Below are 20141 nucleotides of genomic sequence, written 5' to 3'. Positions count from 1 at the left end.
TGTGATGGACACAAGAGCCTGTCTAAGGAGGCCCTTTGGCAAGGGTCACTGGATGAGGGACAGAGCTCAGGCCATGGAGCACATTCCCAAAGAACATGATCAAGATGCCACACGGGCTAGAATCTCCCTGTGGAGCACGTGGAACATCCATCGGAACATCCCATAACCTCTGGGGTCCCGATGTCCTTCAGGAAAGCTGATCTGAATCTCTGCATTTCATCACTAGGAGTCCAAGTGCTGTTCCCTCCGAGCCCTAGAGCTGGTCACTTGCCACACACGGACATGGTGTCTTTCTTGTGGTTTAAAGTTGAACTTCTGACCAAGAGAGATGTTTGTGGAGGGAAAGAAAGTAGTGGTCACTGTCACTCCAGGTGCCTGAGATTCTCTGCCCAGGGCCTGAAGCAGCAGGGAACTCAAACTCACCATCAAAATCGCTAGATGCTGGGGAAACACAGGTCATCAAGTGACAAGCCAAAGCGAAATCGTTGGCAGAGATGGGCTAAGAACTTAGGCTTAAATGTGACAATCATTCTTAAAAGTGAAAAGGTACTAGCAATTTGAAACAGAAGGGACATTAAGGAAAAAAATATTGGTGTATAAAAGTACTTACAGCCAGGCGAGGTGGTGCATACCCATAATCCCAGTGGCTCAGGAGGCTGAGGCAGGAGGATCATGAGTTGGAGGCCAGCCTCATCCACTTAGCAAGGCCCTAAGCAACTCAGTGATTCTCTGTCTCTAAGTAAATATAAAAATAGGCCTGTGGGTCAGGGGCCAAGTGCCCCCTGAGTTCAATCCCTGGTACCCCAAAATAAAAATAAAAGTACTCAACCGAGATGGATGAATTATGCCGTGGACGGAATGCAACTGCAGAATGAGGTCATGAACTGAAAAATCAGTTTAGGATCCCAGGGAGCCCTGGACTTAATAAATAAATAAGACAGTCTAGTGTAGAAGATAAAGATGGAAGTAGTGACATCCACTCAAAAATCAGAGTAGCCAGGCATAGTGGCCTGGGATTGTAATCCCAGCCATTTGGGAGGCTGAGACAGGAGGATTGCAAGTTCAAGGCCAGCCTCAGCAACTTACTGAGACCCATAAGGTGCATGATGCTTTGGGGGGTGATGGAACATTCTAGAATTCTGATTTGAATCATGTTTCCACCTATAGAAAAAATGAGCAACTATACACTTTGGATTTGTGCATTTTACTGTATTGGCACTTCTAAAAAGCATTACTGAGAATTGAAAAAGGCCTTTTAGAGTTTTAAAATGGTCAAATTGGCAAGATGGAAGGATCCTAAATTTAACTCCTGGATGCACATTTTTTTCCCAAGTACATTGAAATATTTGCTAAAGTGGGCCGACTAAGCCAGGAAGCCAATCTCAACAAAGGACCAAGAATACAAAAAATACACACTGATGCCAACAAAATTAAGGTAGAACTCAATCATCAAAAGAAATGATAATTAAAAATTCCTTAAGGGTCTGGGGTTGTGGCTCAGTGGCAGAGCGCTTGCCTAGCATATGTGATGCACTGGGTTCGATTCTCAGCACCACACACAAATGAATAAAATAAAGGTCCATCAACAACTAAAATATATATTTTTTAAAAAGTTCCTTAAGCATTTGGAAACTCTACAATATTCTTAGAGATCGAAAAAGGAGTGAAAGTGGAAATTAATGAAATAAACTTGTGGGATTCACTTACTATTCAGAAGTTGATAGTCAAAATGTATCTGTTCAGCTGAATTCCCAAAAAAGCAATGAGGTAAACATGCATTTGAAGAAGTCAGAAAAAGAAAAGCACATTAGCTGGGTCCGGTGACCCACGCCTGTCATCCCAGAAGCTTGGGAGGCTGAGGCAGGAGGATCACAAGATGGAGGCCAGCCTCAGCAAGTTAGTGAAAAGGGCTGGGGATGTGGCTCAGTAGTTTAAATTTAAATCAATCGCCGGTTCCAATAAATAAATAAATAAAATCAGGAATCAAGAAAATAGAAGATGTATAATACGGAAATCAAAAATCAAGTTGTTGGTGCTTTGAAGGGAATGATAAAATCATAAATGTGATTGCAATGGAGACCCCAAACAACCATCCATAGACTCGCACTTGGCCAGACGGGACTGAGGTACAGAAGATCGGGGTGAAGGATAAGTAGTTGATCAAGAGTGATCTGAATGGAAGAGATGGGACGATTTCTAGCCTCATGCAAAAATCAATAAATCCCAGATGGATGGAGAGTTGAAATATGGGGCTGGGGCTGGGGCTCAGTGGTAGAGCGCTCGCCTGGCATGTGTGAGGCCCTGGGTTCAATTCTCAGCACCACATAGAAATAAAGATATTGTGTCCATCTAAAAAACTAAAAAATAAAAGACCCCATTAAGAGAGTGGAAAGACGAATCAGAAACCAGGAGATACTTGCCACTTGTTGTGTTGGCAATGGAAATGTCAAAGCCACCAAAAAATCAAGGAAATATTTTGAGACAAAGACATGTTAAGGTAGTTGCAATCATATCATTTAAGTAGCAGAATATCACAGGGTGCCATAGTACACAGACTCCGGAGGCTGAGGGAGGAGGATCGCAAGTTAGAGGCCAGCCTCAGCAACTTAAAGCTGTCTCAAAACAAGATATTAAAAACGGGGGGAGCTGGGATGTAGCTCAATGCTAAAGTGCCCTTGGGTTCAATCCCCAGTAACCCCAAAAAATAAAAATAAAAAGCAAAAGATAAATAATTCAAATGCCCAAGTATTGATAATATTTGATTTCTTAAGCTAGGTAATTGGCTTTTTTCCGGGGGAGGGGGGCAATGCTGGGAAGGGAGGCCCTCACATACACTAGGCAGGCAGTTCACCACCTAGCTACCTCCCAGCCTTAGTGTCTTTGTTGGTTTTCTGTGGTGCTGGGGATTGAACTCAGGGCCTGGGCACTCTACCAACTGAGCCTCATCCCCAGCCCCTATTATTTTTAATAGTGTACACAAATACTCATTTGCTGAAATTTTACATCATTCATGAAGGTGATAATTTCTGGAAAATGATTGGTACAACTTAGAGCTATAAATTGCCAACTACCATAATGGTCACAGAGGAAGATCAGGTTGGTAAACCGGAAGATGGAGCAGAACTGGATGGGAGAGACCACCAGTAAGAAGCGGGTAAAGGTGGAGAGAGGAAGAAGAAACACTTTGAAAGAATTTTGGGGCGTAAATCCAGGGGAGCTTAACCCCTGAGCCCCATCCCCAGCCCTTTTTTCTATTTTATTTAGAGACAGGGCCTCGCTAAGTTGCTGAGGCTGGCCTCCATCTTGCGATCCTCCTGCCTCAGCCTCCTGAGCTGCTGGGATGACAGGCGTGCACCACTGTGCCTGGCTTTAAAGGATTTTTTTTTAAGCCCCACCTAGAGGTGGAGAGCTCTAAAAGAAATGGTTTATTTAGCTGAAAGGAGAAACGAATCAGGAAGGTATCAGACTTCTCTACAGCCCTTGATTCTAGAAAGTGGTGGAGTTTGGGGTAGAGAGAGGAGTGGGGATGTGGATCCATAAACAGTCCAACCTGTGGTCCAAGTGACAGAAGAAAAGGCAGACCTTATACCTGCAAGAAATGGGAGCCATTCTTACCCTTCTGAAAGGAAAATCACAAAGTAAAAGCAAAGGATAAAATAGATAAAATAGACTCCAGAAATCTGGAGCAATAAAGACGTGAATAAAATTCATAGTTGAGCAGGAGGAAAGTAGGATTCATAGGGTGAATGGAATAAGGAGCTCAGAAAATCCATCCTCCTGAGAGCTCAATTCTTGCACTAAGGATGTGGCTCAATGGCGGATCACTTACCCAGGAAACCCTGGGCTTGATCCCAGCCCTGAACGAAGAAAAAAGAAAACAATGAAAAAACTGTCAAAGTCAACCACTGGAAACCGAACAAAGACGTACAACAAACTGAGATGTGTTCATTCATAAAGATATATTTAAAAAAAACAACCAAAAAGGCCGGGTGCATTGCACACAACTGAAATTTCAGTGACTCAGGAGGCTGAGACAGGAGGATCACAAGGTGGAGGCCAGCCTCAGTAACTTAGCGAGGCCCTAAGCAACTCAGCCAGACTCTTGTCTCTAAATAAAATAACAAAAACAGGGGCTGGGGCTGGGGCTCAGGGGTTAAGATCCTCTGGTACACTCTCCAGTATCCCCCTCACAAAAAAAAAAAAAAATCCAATTGAAAATACTTTTTTAAAAGAAGAAATGCAACTGGGCATGCGCCTCTCATCCCAGCAACTCAGGAGGCTCAGGCTGGAGGACTGCAAGTTCAGATCAGCCTGCGAAGCTCAGTGAGACCCTGTCTCAAAATTCTTTTAAAAAGTTAAAGATTGAAGATGTAGTTCAGTGATAAATAATTTAGTCCCAGTACTAAATAATAATAATAATAATAATAAAATAAGAAAGAGGAGGAGGAGGTGAAATGGTCAAGAAATATATTAAAACATGGTCAATATCATTAGCCATCAGGGAAATGCAAATAAAAACCACAATGAGACAGTCATTTCACCCCAATTCGAATGGCTGTTATTTAAAAAAAAAACAACAACAAATGTTCAGATGTGGAGAGAAGGTACTACCCCTGTGATGCCATCTGCCCTGTGGTGACGCGGCTAAGGAGGCCCTTGGCAGAGGCCAAACTAGTGGGGCCATCCAGATTGGACTTTCCTCCTCCAAAATTAATCTAACTGAACCTTTTTTCTTTTTATGTTTCCCAGCCTCCGGTGATTTGTTATAGCAACAGAAAACCGATGAATACAAATGACCCAATTTCATAAGGTTACAGGATACAAGATGAATAACAAAAATTCATTATATTTCTATATTCAACACAGAAATTTTTTTTTTTTTTTTTAGTTTTAGTTTTCGGCGGACAAAGCATCTTTGTTTGTATGTGGTGCTGAGGATCGAACCCGGGCCGCATGCATGCCAGGCGAGCGCGCTACCGCTTGAGCCACATCCCCAGCCCCTAACACAGAAATTTTTAAAACTCAATATATTAACAGTATTATTTTCTCAAAAAGAGGTCTGATATTTATATGCCACAGAAATGGCTGAGAGAGAGAAGACCTAAATCACAGCAGAGATATTCCATATTATCAATGGCAGTCCTCAAACCACTAGGATAGCAATGCTTCCCAAATGGATCTGGAGTCCACACAGTGCCTAGGAAATCCAAGCAGTTGAGAGAGAAGAAAATTGGGTTGGGGATATGGCTCGGTGGTTGAAAACTCAACCTAGTTTCAAAACAGTGGCTCCGGAGGCTGAGGCAGGAGGATCACAAGGTGGAGGCCAGCCTCAGCCACTTAGCAAAACTCTGAGCAACTCAGGGAGGCCCTGTCTCTAAATAAACTATAAAAAGGGCTGGGGACAGGGCTCAGGGGTGAAGCACCCCTGGGTTCCATCCCCAGAACCAAAAGAAAAATCTCTCCAGCAGGTGGAGACAGCCCTGGTGGGCTGGGAGGCCGGATGTGGAGGCAGGATGTGGAGGCAGGAGGCAGGCCCACCTGGATCAGGTAGTGCTTCTCTCTGGTCGCCAGGAGCATGTTGTTCCGCCACTGCAGGTACTTCTCCTGGTGGGCAAGGATCTGGGAATTGAGGGTGGAGACCTGCCTTTGGGATCCTTCAAGATTGGGGACAGGCTGAGGGGAGATGGTAGGTAGCCTCTGATCCATGAGGTCCTCTTGAGAGATGGGGAGTCCGAACTCTTGGCTCAAGTCTTTGATCATGGCGGACGAAGGTAGCAAGTCTCTGACGACCACCTCCCTGAGCTTGGTACTGTGGTAGCAGATGTTGTAGATTCTGGAATGAAGAACACCCCACTCAGCCTCACGGGCCTTGAGAGATGGGGACAGTCACCCCTATTTTATGGAGGACATAAAACCCAAGAGAGGCTGATGAGCTGGTGCCAGGTCATAAATGAAGTGCTCAGGTCTGGTTTGATCTGCTTGGACTCCTTCCTGGAGAATCCCTTCTTCCCTCTCCCTATTTTCTATTTTATTTAGAGACAGGGTCTCGCTGAGTTGCTCAGGGCCTCACTAAGTGGCTGAGGCTGGCCTCCACCTTGCGATCCTCCTGCCTCAGCCTCCTGAGCAGCTGGGATGACAGGTGTGCACTGGCTTCCCTCCTCCTTTGACCCTCAAGAATTTACTGGCTGCTCACGCTCTGAGATGAATGCTCTTCTTTGATTGTGATCTGTCCTGCTGTGGCTCTGGGGTGTCCCCAGAGCCCCCATGGGAGGTGACACAGGAAGGTCCAGAGGAGGAGTGAGGGGTGTGAGGCCTGAACCCCGGCAGGGAATGGCTCCCTGGGGTCCCCTGGTGGCCCCTGGAGGCAGGTGGGGTGTGGGGAGGAGGTGGCCCTGGGGCCGTGACTTGGGGTCTCTCTTTGTCCCCGGAGAGTGGAGTCCCTGCTCCCTGGTCCCCATGGGAGCTGCTCCCTCCCCACACTCTTCCTCCATGATGTCCTGCCTCCCCTCGCCCAGGAGTGGAGCTGCCATCTGTGGACTGGGACCTGGGACACCCTGAGCCCCACATCCACTGTCCCCCTCTGCAGTTGTGCTGGAGGGTCCTTGAGTCACAGCACAGAAAAAGCTGACTGAGCCATGGTCTCATCCATGACCCCCAACAGCCCATGCAGAGCATCCCTAGCAAGATGGCCAGTGGTACACCTCAGAATCTTCCTCCACCGGGAAAGGTGATATGCCCTTGGCCTGATTTCTGAGCAAATCTCAGAAGCCTGGGCCGCCAGTCATCCTGCCTTCCCAACCCCCAAAACTCCCCCCCTTTGCCAGGCTCAGTGGCTAATATCTGTAATCCTAGCAATTAGGGAGGCTGAGGCAGGAGGACCGCAAGTTGGAGGCCAGCCTCGACAATTGAGTAAGGCCCTCAGCAACTTAGCAAGGTGCTATCTCTAAATAAAAAACAAAAAGGGGCTGGGGCAGGGGCTGGGGCTGGGGCTGAGGCTGGGGCAGAGGCAGAGGCTGAGGCTCAGGGGCTGTGGCTGAGGCTGGGGCAGGGGCTGAGGCTCAGTGGCAGAGCAGGCCCCCACCTGGCCAGGGCCTGGAAGGCCTTGTGAGGTATGGCGTTCCGCAGGTAGAGCCCCGGATGCCGCATGAGCAGCGACAGGGGCCTGAAGAGGTGCACGTGGTACAGGACGGTCTCCAGGTCCGCGTAGAGGCGGTGGCGGAACAGCAGCTGCGAGTTGTAGAGCACTTTGTATTTCCTGAGCTCCAACATGGGGATTCTGAAAGAGAGGGACACCGGCCAGAGGTCGCTGGGCACACTGCAGGCTCAGGGTAGGGCCTCTGGTCCAACTCCCAGGACCAGAAAAGCAAGCAAACAAAAAGATTTTTCCATCCCTGTAGGTAGCGGTACTACAGGTGTCACCCAGTGAAGCAGTGTGGTTATGGAAGATGTCCCCACAGGGCACTGGGGAAGGAATCTAGAAACTCTATTAATTGTTACAACTTGTGAGTCTGTAATTACTTCACAGTTTACAGTTTAGAAGTGTGGACTTAGGTTACACCTGTCATCCCAGTGGCTCCGGAGGCTGAGGCAGGAGGATCGCCAGTGGGAAGCCAGCCTCAGCCACTTAGCAAGGCTTTGAGCAACTCAGATTATTTCTGAGCAACTCAGATTATAATTTATTTTTCATTCATTCACTTTGCAATTCTGAGCGTTGAACCTGGGCCTCGTGCGGGCTAGGCAGTGGCCTTCCCACTGACCTATGACCTCAGCCCTGTTTTATTTCATATGACATTTTATTTTGTCTTTGCTTGTCAAAAACCCATGACAGAAAGAACCCAGGGCCTCTTAACCCCTGAGCCCCATCCCCAGCCCTTTTTATGTTTTATTGAGAGACAGGGTCTCACTGAGTTGCTGAGGGCCTCGCTAAATTGCTGAGGCTGGCCTCCATCTTGCGATCCTCCTGCCTCAGCCTCCTGAGCCACTGGGATGACAGGCACACACCACCACGCCCAGCATGCTGAACCTGGTAACATTTATGCCTACCCTGTATCCCAGTTCAGGGCCTGTAGGTGTGGTCATTGGTAGGAATTTGTTCTGTGAAGAACTTGTTGGAATCATTCTTCCACCCATTCTTCTGGGATGTTTCGATCATTCTTATTGATTCACAGAACTCTTTATATTTTCAGGCTACTACTATGTTCCACACATTGTAAATAACTTTTTTTTCTCACTTTTCTTACTTTTTTTTTTTTTTTAGTACTGGGGATTCAACCTAAGGATACTGTAGCCAGCTGTTGCCCTCACCTATAATCTCAGTGATTTGGGGAGGTAGACATTGGAAGCCAAGGCAGGAGGATCGAAAGTTGGAGGCCAGCCTCAGCCAAAGCGAGGCCCTGAGCAACTCAGTGAGACCCTGTCTCTAAATAAAATACAAAAAAGGGCTGGGGACATGGCTCACTGGTAGAGTACCCCTAGGTTCAATCCCTGGTACCAAAAAAAAATAGCAATAATAATAAATAATTATCAAATCAGGATACAAGATACACACAAATTAATCATATTTCCATATACCAGCAATAAACACCTGGCAACTGAAATTTAAAATATGATACCCTCATTGTAGGCTCAAGGGGGTAAAAGGGTCAACTTGTTTGAAAGACTGTGCTATCAGAAGAGAGAGCCAGGGTCCCCTGTTCCCACCGGGCCACCTAGGAAGCTGATCCCCAGCGAGGGTCATTTCACCCTGCTCAGCCATTCAGACACTCAGAGGTCACTGCAGCCACGGTCCAAACAGGCCAGGCTCCTGCCCCTGGGGGCAGCAGATCGGTGTCAGGATCATGTAACTGGATTATTTCTTTATTGGTCCTGGGGATGGAACCACAAAATAAAACCCTTCTTATTTGATTCTGAGACAGCATCTCGCTAAATTGCTGAGGCTGGCCTCCAATCTGCGATCCTCCGCCCTCAGCCTCCCTGGGCCTTGCTGGGGCTCCTTCCTCATTCAGACGCCACCTACCGGCTCTGGTGGCTCTCCCACAGCTGCCGCAGGCCCCCGTCGGCCAAGCCTTCCAGAACAAAGAGGTGGAGGTTCCCATCCAGCAGGTGGAAGCCGGTCAGGACGTCCAGATGCTCCTCATGCTGGAGGCTGACCCGCATCTTGAAGGCCGAGAGGATCTGCTGGACGGTCCCGGTGGGGTAGGAGTCCAGCTCCAGGGCCTTGGCGTTGATCAGGGTGATGTCCTTCAGCAGACTGTGCAGCAGGAACAGGTCTTTGGCACTGAACACGAACACGATGCGGCCAAAGTGGCTGCCCAGGAAATCCACGCCCTGGGCTTTGGCCCAGGTGCTCAGAGGCACCGTCACGTCCACTCGCAGTTTGAGCAATGAGTTGGCCTCCAAGTAGTTTCCAGCGGGCATCGGGTTGTGCTGGAGGACCTCGGTGGCCGGGACCTGGAACCTCGAGACCCTCCTGCATCGGCTGCCCTGGAGGCCGGGGGTGGCCTTGGGCTCACAGCGCTGGATGGGGACCACCAGTTTCAGGTACTTGTGGCCAAGGAGGAGGTCCGCGAAACTGACCCGGGCCACTCCGTGAGGGTCCCAGGTCTTGTTCTGGGACTCGAAGGGGTTGTCCTCCGTCTCCTTGGAGGAGATGAAGGACTGGATGTCCCCGTGGGAATCCAGGGGGTCCTCCCCAAACAGGGTGGGCCTGCGGGAGGACTCGTCCGACTTACGGTCCCGATCGTGGATTTCCACCACCATGGGGGGACCCTCCAGGTACTCCCGCAGGTCGCTGGGGTGTATGGCTCCCAGGCAGATGACATTGATGTCTTCAAAGTAAACGTGGGTCCCGTGGGGCCGCTCCTTGGTCCTGTGCACCGGGGTCTTGTGGAAGCGGTACCTGCAGTAGACGGGGGTGCACAGCCTCTGCAACAGAACAGGCCCAAGGTCACTCACCATGACTGTCCCTCCGCCACCAGGAAGGAGGCCCACAGTCGCTCACCAGTGACTGTCCCTCCGCCACCAAGAACGGAGCGCTGGGCGGGGGCTCAGTGGCAGAGTGCTTGCCTGGCACGTGTGAGGGCCCTGGGTTTGATCCTCAGCACCACATAGAAATAAATAAATTAAATAAAGGCATCTGTCCATCTACAGCTACAAAAAAATAATTAAAGAAATAGTGTCTGAAAGTCTCCTGAATTTGTCAAAGGACATTAACTTGGAGGTTCTAGAATCTCAGTAAATCCCAATCAGATGAACTCAGAAATGCAGGCCCAGACACATTCTTATGGGACAGATTAAAAGCAGAGATAACACACATTAAAAACAGCCAGAACATCATTTCCCATGTGCGTGTATGATCACAGGACCTAACTCATCATGTCCAACCAGGTGAATGACAAGTCATACTCCATTTGTCAGAATCTTTGCATTCTGCTGTCATGTGTAACTAATTAGAACAAATAGAAAAAATACAGCTCTCCCACTCCTTGGTTTATACCCAGAGGACTTAAAATCAGCATACTATAGTGACACAGCCACTACAGCAGCTCAATTCACAATAGCTAGACTATGGAACCAACCTAGGTGTCCCTCAGTAGATGAATGGATAAAAAAAAATGTGGTATGTATACTCAATGGAATATTACACTGCTTGGAAGAAGAGTAAAATCATGGCATTTGCAGTAAATGGTTGGAGTTGGAGACTATCATGTTAAGCGAAATAAGCCAATCCCACAAAACCAAAGGCCAAATGTTTTCTCTAGTATGTGGATGCTGATTCACAAAGGTTGGAGGCCCCTGCAGAAGAACGCTGTCACCTTAGATTCGGTAGAGGGAAGTGATGGGAGGGGAGGGGATGTGGGGATAGGAAAGATAGTGGAATGAAACAGACCTTATTACTGTATGTGTCCATGTGACAATGTACAATATGATTCTGCAACATGCACACTCAGAAAATGAGAAATTATAACCCACCTACGTATGATCTATCAAAGTGCATAAATGCATTCTCCTGCCATGTACAATTAATTTAAACAAATCAAAAATCAAAAATAAATCAAAAAATTAAAAACTGGTCAAAGAAAAACAATGCATTATATCCATAAAAATAGTCCAGGACGTTCAGCATCTAAATAACAGGAGCTCCAAAAAGACGTGGGGAAAAAAAAGAAATAATCAGTGAGATAATACAAGACAACTGCCCAGCACTGAAAGAGCTCCTGAGTCCCCTGGATGAATGTTTCTGGAGGCAGGAAACACCCCCAAGAAAAGTCTGCTTTCTCCGGCCAAAGGACCAAGAAAGGGGTGGCCTAGCAGGACAGAAAACTGTCAGGAAAATGATCACCCTACCCCAGACAAACGCCTCGGAGAAAACGCAGCCCACCGCCATCTGCAAAGGCCAAGGGGTACGTCCACCCGGATGTCCACCTCCTCCTCCAACTCTAACGGGGTGCCCTGGCCACTCCCCTGGCTGGGAGCCAGGACTTGGATCATCATCCATGGGCACCGTAGCTCCCTGTGACTACCATGATGTCACTGAAGGCCAGGCAGGGAGCAGGCCTCTGTGATCACCCTCTGTCCAAATAAGGTCATATTCTGAGGTGCACAAAGCGAAGATCCTACAAGCTTTAAGGGAAATATAAAATGGGACATATACCAAGGTCCAACACAGAACATTTAAAAAAAAGTGATGGAATGATTGCCTTCAAAACTCTGAAGGAAAACTAGAATTCTATACCCAAACTATCCACCAAATAGAAGGATAGAATAACCCGCGGTGGGTCGGGAGGTATTCCATTGATCTTTTCTCAAGAGGTTACTGAAGGATGTGCTCCAGCAAAACCAAAGGACAAACAAATGAAGAGGAAGACGTGGAGTCCGAAAGACCAAGAAGATCCAAACAGCAGAGGGAAGAGGGTAAGTATGCAGCAAGGTGCTGCTGCTGTAACAGGAAAATCCATGGGTTCCTCTTTTTTTAATTCCAGTTATTTTTTTATTTGTTCTAATTAATTACACACGACAGTAGAATGGGTTTGGACGCATCCTACGTAAATGGAGCCTAACTTCTCGTTCTTCTGGTTGTGCATGAGGTAGGACCACACCAGTCATGTACCATATACGCACAGAGGGCGATAGCATCCACCTTCCTTCCCACCCCCTGACCCTGTCTCCTCCCTTCACTCCCCTCTGTCTAATCCAGTGTACCCCTATTCTTCCCTCTACCCCCCCATTATGAATCAGCATCCTCATATCAGAGAGAACGTCCAGCCTTTGGATCTTTGGGATTGACTGATCTCACTTAGCATAACAGCCTCCAGCTCCACCCCCATGGGTTCCTGAAGAGAGGCTGGAGACCTCCATCTGTATAGCACCCGTGACATAGTGAGAGGCCTCAGATTTGGAGGCTCCTAATTAGGAGCCAATCTGGGCATTGAACTCGGGGGCACTCGACCGACCTCTGAGCCCTGTCCCCAGCCCTATTTGTATTTTATTTAGAGACAGGGTCTCACTGAGCTGCTTAGAGCCTCACTAAGTGGCTGAGGCTGGCCTCCACCTTGCGATCCTCCTGCCTCGGCCTCCTGAGCTGCTGGGATGACAGGTGTGGCTCACTCTTACCTGTAGTTCCTGAATAGGCACAGGTTGTGACGGCAGGCAGGAAACACAGTCGATCCTTATGATCAGGGGGTTTAATTCCAGCTTCTGCTCCTCCGTCATGATAGGAACTTCGGTTTTGAAAGTCAAAAGGCAATCCAAAATGTTGGCCGACTTCTCACTGCCCCGGCTCATGACAGTTTGCTGTCCTGGGGTGAAATACACGCAGTGGTTTAGACCACTCCAGACAGGCTCAGAGGGATCAAGCAACCAGAGAAGGGCTAATGACAAAATCATACCAAAAAATAAAATTTATTTTAAAAAAAGAAGAATCAGGAATCACCCACAAGCAGCAGGTTATATGTCAGTTCCTCCAACTAAAGTCCCAATGAGTCTCTAAGAGAATTGAATTTTGTTTTTTCTTTTTTTGTACCAGGGATTGAACCCAGGAGCACTTAACCCCTGAGCCCCTTCCCAGCCCTTTTTATATTTTATTTAGAGACAGGGTCTCGCTGAGTTGCTCAGGGCCTCAATTTGGCGGAGGCTGGCCTCCACCTTGCGATCCTCCTGCCTCAGCCTCCCAAGCCACTGGGAGATGGGGCTCAGGGATTGGGCACCCCTGGGTTCAATCCCTGGTACCCCCCCCAAAAAAAGACAAAATTATGGTGTGTACATATATGAATGTACCACAGCGAATTCCACCTTTATAGCTATAATTTTTTTTAAAATTAAAATGAAAAAAAACTAAAACAAATAGAAGACCAGCAGAGTAGAGGAAGGGGGAAAAGGGGAGGGATGAGGGGAAAGAAAAATTCTATTCCATTCACGTGTCACTCAAAAGCATTTAAAAACAGCATTTCTGCAAAACAGCCAGCAGAGGGCGCGCCTGCCCCTGCCAGTCCAAAGCACAAAAAAACTGTTTTATTCTGTTCTTTGTCCAACTGGGAACTGAACTCAAGGTCGTTCTACCGCCTCTGATTTATTTTTTCATTCTGACCCAGGGTCTTGCTAAATTTCCAAGGCTGGACTTCAGTTTACAATCCTCCTGCCTCAGCCTCCCAGTAGCTGGGATTACAGGTGTGTGCCACCCACCCACCTGGAAATGACTTTCTTTAAAAAGCAGAAAGAGGGGGGGTCTGGGAATGTAGCTTAGTGGCAGAGCGCTTGCCTGGGGTGCATGAGGCTCTGAGCTCAGCCCCCAGTACTACCAAAGGGAAAAAAGAAGGGCCTGTCATCCCAGCGGCTTGGGAGGCTGAGGCAGGAGGATCACAAGTTGGAGGCCAGCCTCAGCCACGCCACTTAGTGAGGCCCTAAGCAACTCAGCGAGACCCTTTCTCTACATAAATAATGAAAAGTGATGGGGGACGGAATCAAACAGACCTGAGTTCAAATCCTGACTTCCCACTTGCTATGCTGTGTGTCTTGGGCGGTGCACTTAACCTCTCTGGGCCTCCATTGTCCTCCTGCATACAGTGGAGGCTATTAACCCTGCTTTCCGGAGGGGGCAGTGGGGATGAAATGAGGTGGTACAGAGCAGGGGCGTGGCCGGCTGTGTGGACCATTTCAGTCCCATTTGGTGACAGGAGGACCAGAGACTGTTGGGAACAGGTGTAGCTACCAGCAAGCAGAGGCATGATGGCCAACTGCAGGGAGAAGACGCTCTGCCTCCACTGGCTCGGGTCAAACTCCTCTTCCGAGTGCTGCTTCTTTCCCTTCCTCAGGCTTCTCCTCTTCACCTCGTGATCTTTCTCTTGGGATGTGAAATCAAAGGGAGGAGAACGCGGTTAGGAGGTGGCTCTATTGCGCCCTCGCGTGGCCACGCGAGAAACGAACAGCCTAGCTCCAGGCGCAGGGGGGTGCAGGGCCACCCAATCCCGACCTGGGGAGAGGCTGATGCAGCAAATCAGTGGCACATCTCTGCAAAGACAGTGTGCCTCCATACCATCCATACCAGCCTAGTGGCACATTGTTCCTGGGTGTATCGTATTCTCAACTGCATCTGTCAATCTTGTGGTGAGGGTGTTAGGATCCTGTGCTCACATCTGGGGGGAAAGGGTACAGGGGATTGAACCAGGGGTGCTTCACCCCGGAGCCCCGTCCCTAGCCCTTTTTAGATTTTATTTAGAGACAGGGTCTCACTGAGTTGCTTAGGGCCTTGCTAAATTGCTGAGGCTGGCCTCCAACTTGTGATCCTCCTGCCTCAGCCTCCAGAGCCGCTGGGATGACAGGAAAGTACCACCCCATTTGGCTCATGCAGAGCACTTGCCTGGCACATGTGAAGCACCGGGTTCGATCCTCAGTACCACATAAAAATAATAAATAAATAAAATTAAAAACTAAAAAATAAAATACAACTAAAAAATTATTGAAAGATTATCTAAAAAAAAAAAAATGTGCCGGCAGGATTCTTGTGCCATAATTAAAAAGCATTTATTGAATTATCTATAGTGCTCATGAATCTAGTTAGAAAAAATAAGTAAGATATTGTCTCTGCCCATGAGGAGTTTAAAATTTAGCTGGGAATCAATTCATAAAAAGTCAGAAATGCACCGGGCTCACGGTGGTGCACGCTTGCAATCCCAGAGGTTGGGAGGCTGAGGCAGGAGAATCCTGAGTTCAAAACCAGCCTCAGCAAAAGCAAGGCCTTAAGCAACTGGGAGACCCCCATCTCTAAATAAAATACAGAATAGGGCTGGGGATAGGGCTCAATGGCTTAGTGCCCCTGAGTTCAATCCCCAGTACCCCAAAACAAAGGTCAGAAATGCAATATCATAGCAGGGAATGGTGGGGTGCATCTGTGATACCAGCCATTCTGGAGGCTGAGGCAGGAGGATCACAAATACGAGGCCAACCTCAGCAATTTAGTGAGACCCTGTCTCAAAAATAAGAAGGTCTGACGTGTAGCTCAGTGTAGGACACTCTTGGGTTCAATTCCCAGTATCAAAGAAGGAGGAGGAGGAGAGGGAGAGAAGAAAAGAAAAAAGAAAATAAGAAACATCATATCATATATGTATATGTGTAAGATTCCAGACAATCAATACCAGGAAGAAAGAGGGAACACAGACTTGGAAATCCAGTTTTCACCATACTGTAGTTCTTTCCCTCTGTTCTCCTCTTCACTAGTTTTCTGTTTCTTTTATGCATATCAATTTTAGGCAGAAAAAAATATAGCATTTAATTACACATCTATCATATAGAAATGACTCAATTTCTTTTTAATTCGTTTTGTTTGCTGCAGTGCTGGGGATCTTGCAGGTCCTTGTGCAGGCCAGGCAAGCACTCAACCCCTGAGCCCCGTCCCCAGCCCTTCTTCTGTTTAACTTAGAGACAGGGTCTCACTGAGTTGCTTAGGGCCTCGCTAAGTTGCTGAGGCTGGCCTCCAACTTGCCATCCTCGTGCCTCAGCCTCCAGAGCCATTGGTTTTACAGTCCAATGGCTTGAGCTACCTTGCCTGGCTAATCCACACTCTTTAATGCTTCCCCAAGGTGCCACTTACCAAACCCACCACAGCACCTATTAAACAGAATTGTAATTCCTTATTTGCAGGCCTCCATTAGACACTAGAGACTTTCATGTGCCCATATGTGCAGCATCAAAGATCAGGAACACAAAAGTATTGGGAGAGTGGGATGGAGAGAGATGGAGGGGACAATGAGGACAAGTGAACAGAAGATGACATGGTGGCTAGAAGGAGGAAAGGTGAGTGGATACATGGATGGATGGATGGATGAGTAGATACAGATGAATGGATGGATAGATGGAAGGATGGATAAATGAATGGACAGATACATGGATAGGTATGGATTGATGGATGGATACATGAATGGGTGGATGGATGGAAGGAAGGATGCATGGATGATGGATAGATGAATGGATACATAGATGGACGGATGGATAAATGGATGGATTGATGGATGGGTGTATTCATAGATGGATGGACAGATAAAAGGATGGACAGAGATAGAGAGAGGGATAATAGAATATTGATGGATGAATGGATGGATAAATAGATGGATAAATGGATGGTTGGTTGGATGGGTAGATACATGGATAGACAGAGAGATGTATGGATAGACAGATGGATTCATCGAAGGATCAATAGAAAATAAATGATCGATGGATGGATAAAAAATAAATGGATGGACAGAAAGATGGGTAGATGGATAGTAGATGGATGAATGGATGGATAGATAGATGGACAGTTGGAAGGATGATAGATAAATGGAGATGGATGGATAGATGGATGAATGGATAGAGATGAATGGGTTGATGGATGAATGAATGGAGAGATAGATGAATGATTAGATGGATGGATGGATTTATTTGTAGATGGATGGATGGATGGATGGATAGATAGATCAAAATTGGATGGATACAAGGATCAAGATTAATGGATGAATGCATAGATAGATGAAGGGAGGGATGGATGAATAAATGGATAAACAGATGTATTGAGGGTTGGATGGATGGATAGAATATTGGATCAATGGATGGGTAAAATGATAGATGGATGGATGGATAGATAAATAGTCAGATGGATTGATGAATGGATGCATAAAATGATGGATGAATAGATGGTTAGATGGAAGGTTGGGTAGATAGATGGATGAATAGAGAGATGAATGGATGGATGGATGGATAGACAGACTGAAGGATGCATGGATAGATAGATCCATAGATGGATGGATAAATAGATTAAAGGATTGATGGATGGATGGACATATGGACGGATGGGGAGATGGATGAATGGATGGATAGATACATAGATAGAGAGATCGATAGATAGATAAATGCATAAATGAGTTGAAGGATAGATGGATAGGTGATGCATGAATAGACAGATGGATTGATGGATGGATAATTGGTTGGATGGATAGACAGATGGGTTGACAGAGGATGGATGGATGGATGGATGGAGAGATGGATGGATAGACAGTTGAATTGATGGATGAATGCAGAGATAGAAGAATAGATTGATAGATATAAGGAGAAATGGATGGAATGATGGATAGATAGATGGATGAATAGAGAGATGGATGGATGGATGGATAGACAGACTGAAGGATACATGAATAGATGGATCAATGGATGGATGGGTAAATAGATTAATGGATTGATGGATGGATGGGTGGACAGATGGATGGATGGATGGGTAGATGGATGATTATGGATGGATAGATACATGAATGGATAGATGCATGGATAGAGAGATTGATGGATGGATAAATACAAAAATGAAATGATGGATAGATGGATGGATGGATAGACAGACGGATTGATTGATGGATGGATAATTGGATGGACAGACAGATGGGTTGACAGAGGATGGATGGGTAGATGAATGGATGGATGGATAGAAAAATGGATGAATGGAGAGATGGATGAATGCAGAGATAGAAGAATAGATTGATAGATGGAAGGAGAAATGGATAGATAAATGGATGGATGGATAGATAGGTGGACAGGTAGATGGTTGAATGGAAGGATGGAGAGATGGAGGGATAGATAGGTAGAAGGATAGATTGATGGATAGATGGATAAATAGATGGGTATAATAATAGATGGATAGTTGGGTGGATGGATGGATACATATAGGAATGGATGGATAGATGGATACAGGGATAGATGGATGGATGGATGGAATGATGGGTGAATGGATAATTGGTTAGATAGATGGATAGACAGAGGAACAGATGGAAGGATACACAGATGGGTTGATAAATGCATGGAAAGATGGATGGATAAATGGATATACAGATGGATTGATGAATGGATAGATGGATGAATTCATAGATAGAAGAATAGATTGATGAATGGGTGTATGGATAGATAGATAGATGGTTGGAGGGATGGATGGAATGATGGGTAGGTAGAAGAATGGATTGGTGGATGGATAGATGCATAGATGGTAGAATGGATGGATGGATAGATGGTTGCATGGATGGATGGAAAGATGGATGGATGAATGGATATACAGACAGATTAATAGATACATGGATAGAGATGGATAAATAGATGGGCGGATTGATAGATATATAGATGGATGGATGGATGGATGGAAGGATAGATGGACAGGTTGTTGGATAGATGGATAGAAAAATGGATTGATGGGTAGATAGATGGAATGATGGATGATAGAAGGATGATTCAATAGATGAAAAGATGGATGAATCAAGGATAGACAAATGGATTCATAGAAGGATGGATGGAAAGGTGGATGGATGGTTAGATGGATGAATGCATAGATGAATGGATGGAGAGACATATGCATTGATGGGTGGATGGATAGAAGGATCGATAGACAAATGGATTGATGGACAGATAGATAGAGATAAAAATGGATGGATAAATAGATGGGTGAATTGATGGATATATAGAGGGATGGATGGAAGGATGGAATGAAGGATGGCTGGATGGGTATATGGTTATAATGGATGGATAGATACATGGGTGTATGGATGACTGGAGGGACAGATAGATGTATTCATACAAGGATGGATGAATAGGTGGATGGATGGATAGATGGATGAATGGATGAATAGAGAGATGGATGGATGGATAGGCAGATGGATTGATGGGTGGATGGATAGAAGGATCGATAGACAAATGGATGGATGGATAGATAGATAGATATGAAGATGGATGATTGATGAATGTGTAGATGGATTGATAGACTGATGAATGGATGGAATAATGGATGGCTAGATGGAAAGATGGTTAGATGGATGGATAGATAGATGGATATATGGATAAATACAGGTACAGACAGGTGGATTTATAGATGGATGGATATATAGACAGATGGATGGATTGATAAATAGATGGATGCATAGAGAGAGATGGGTAGATAGATGGATCAATAGATGGATGAATAGATATATAGAGGAATGGATTGGTGGATGGATGAATAGATTGATGAATGGATGGATAGATGATAGATAGATAGATAGATAGATAGATAGATAGATAGATAGATAGATAAATATATTGATGGATAGATAGATGGATGGATTGATGGATATATAAATGGAAGATAGATATATAGATAGATGGATGGATGGATAGACAGACGGATGGATTGATAGATGGATGGATTAAATGGTGGTTGGATAGATGAATAGATAGATGGGTCGATTGACAAATGGGGGGATAAATAGATGGATGGATGGAAGGATGGATAAATGGATGGATAGATGGATCATTAGATGAATAGATGGGTAGATAGATTAATGGATTGATAGATGAACAGATTAATGAATGACTAGATGGATAATGGATGGATAGATGAATGGATAGAAGGATAGATGGATTTATAGGTAGATGGATTATAGATAGAGAGATAGACAGGGATTGATAGATAGATAGAATGATGGTTAGATAGATAGAAGAATGGATTCATGGATAAATAGATGGATGGATTGATGGGTGTATAGATGAAATGATAGAAATATAGGTGGATGGACTGATGGATAGATGGATGGCATGATGGATGGATGAATGAACAGAGAGATGGATTGATTGATGAATGGAAGGATTAACAATTGGGATCATAA

General features: G+C 46.0%; 1 protein-coding gene across 1 annotated transcript in view; it reads right to left on the bottom strand.

The window, feature by feature from the left end:
• Cfap92 (cilia and flagella associated protein 92 (putative)) overlaps positions 1 to 20141 on the bottom strand; it is a 38091-nt gene that overhangs the window by 1968 nt on the left and 15982 nt on the right. The window contains exons 7-11 of the mRNA XM_077106213.1: positions 14207 to 14338; positions 12613 to 12797; positions 9017 to 9924; positions 7082 to 7276; positions 5539 to 5833 (exon numbers count right to left, since the gene is read on the bottom strand). Of these exons, the coding sequence (XP_076962328.1) occupies positions 5539 to 5833; positions 7082 to 7276; positions 9017 to 9924; positions 12613 to 12797; positions 14207 to 14338 (1715 nt within the window). The remainder of the gene's footprint in view (positions 1 to 5538; positions 5834 to 7081; positions 7277 to 9016; positions 9925 to 12612; positions 12798 to 14206; positions 14339 to 20141) is intronic.

Source organism: Callospermophilus lateralis, chromosome 20 (genome assembly GCF_048772815.1).
Source record: "Callospermophilus lateralis isolate mCalLat2 chromosome 20, mCalLat2.hap1, whole genome shotgun sequence".
Lineage (NCBI taxonomy): Eukaryota > Metazoa > Chordata > Mammalia > Rodentia > Sciuridae > Callospermophilus > Callospermophilus lateralis.
Note: the sequence above shows the minus strand (reverse complement) of the source record. Positions and strands in the feature narration are given on the sequence as shown.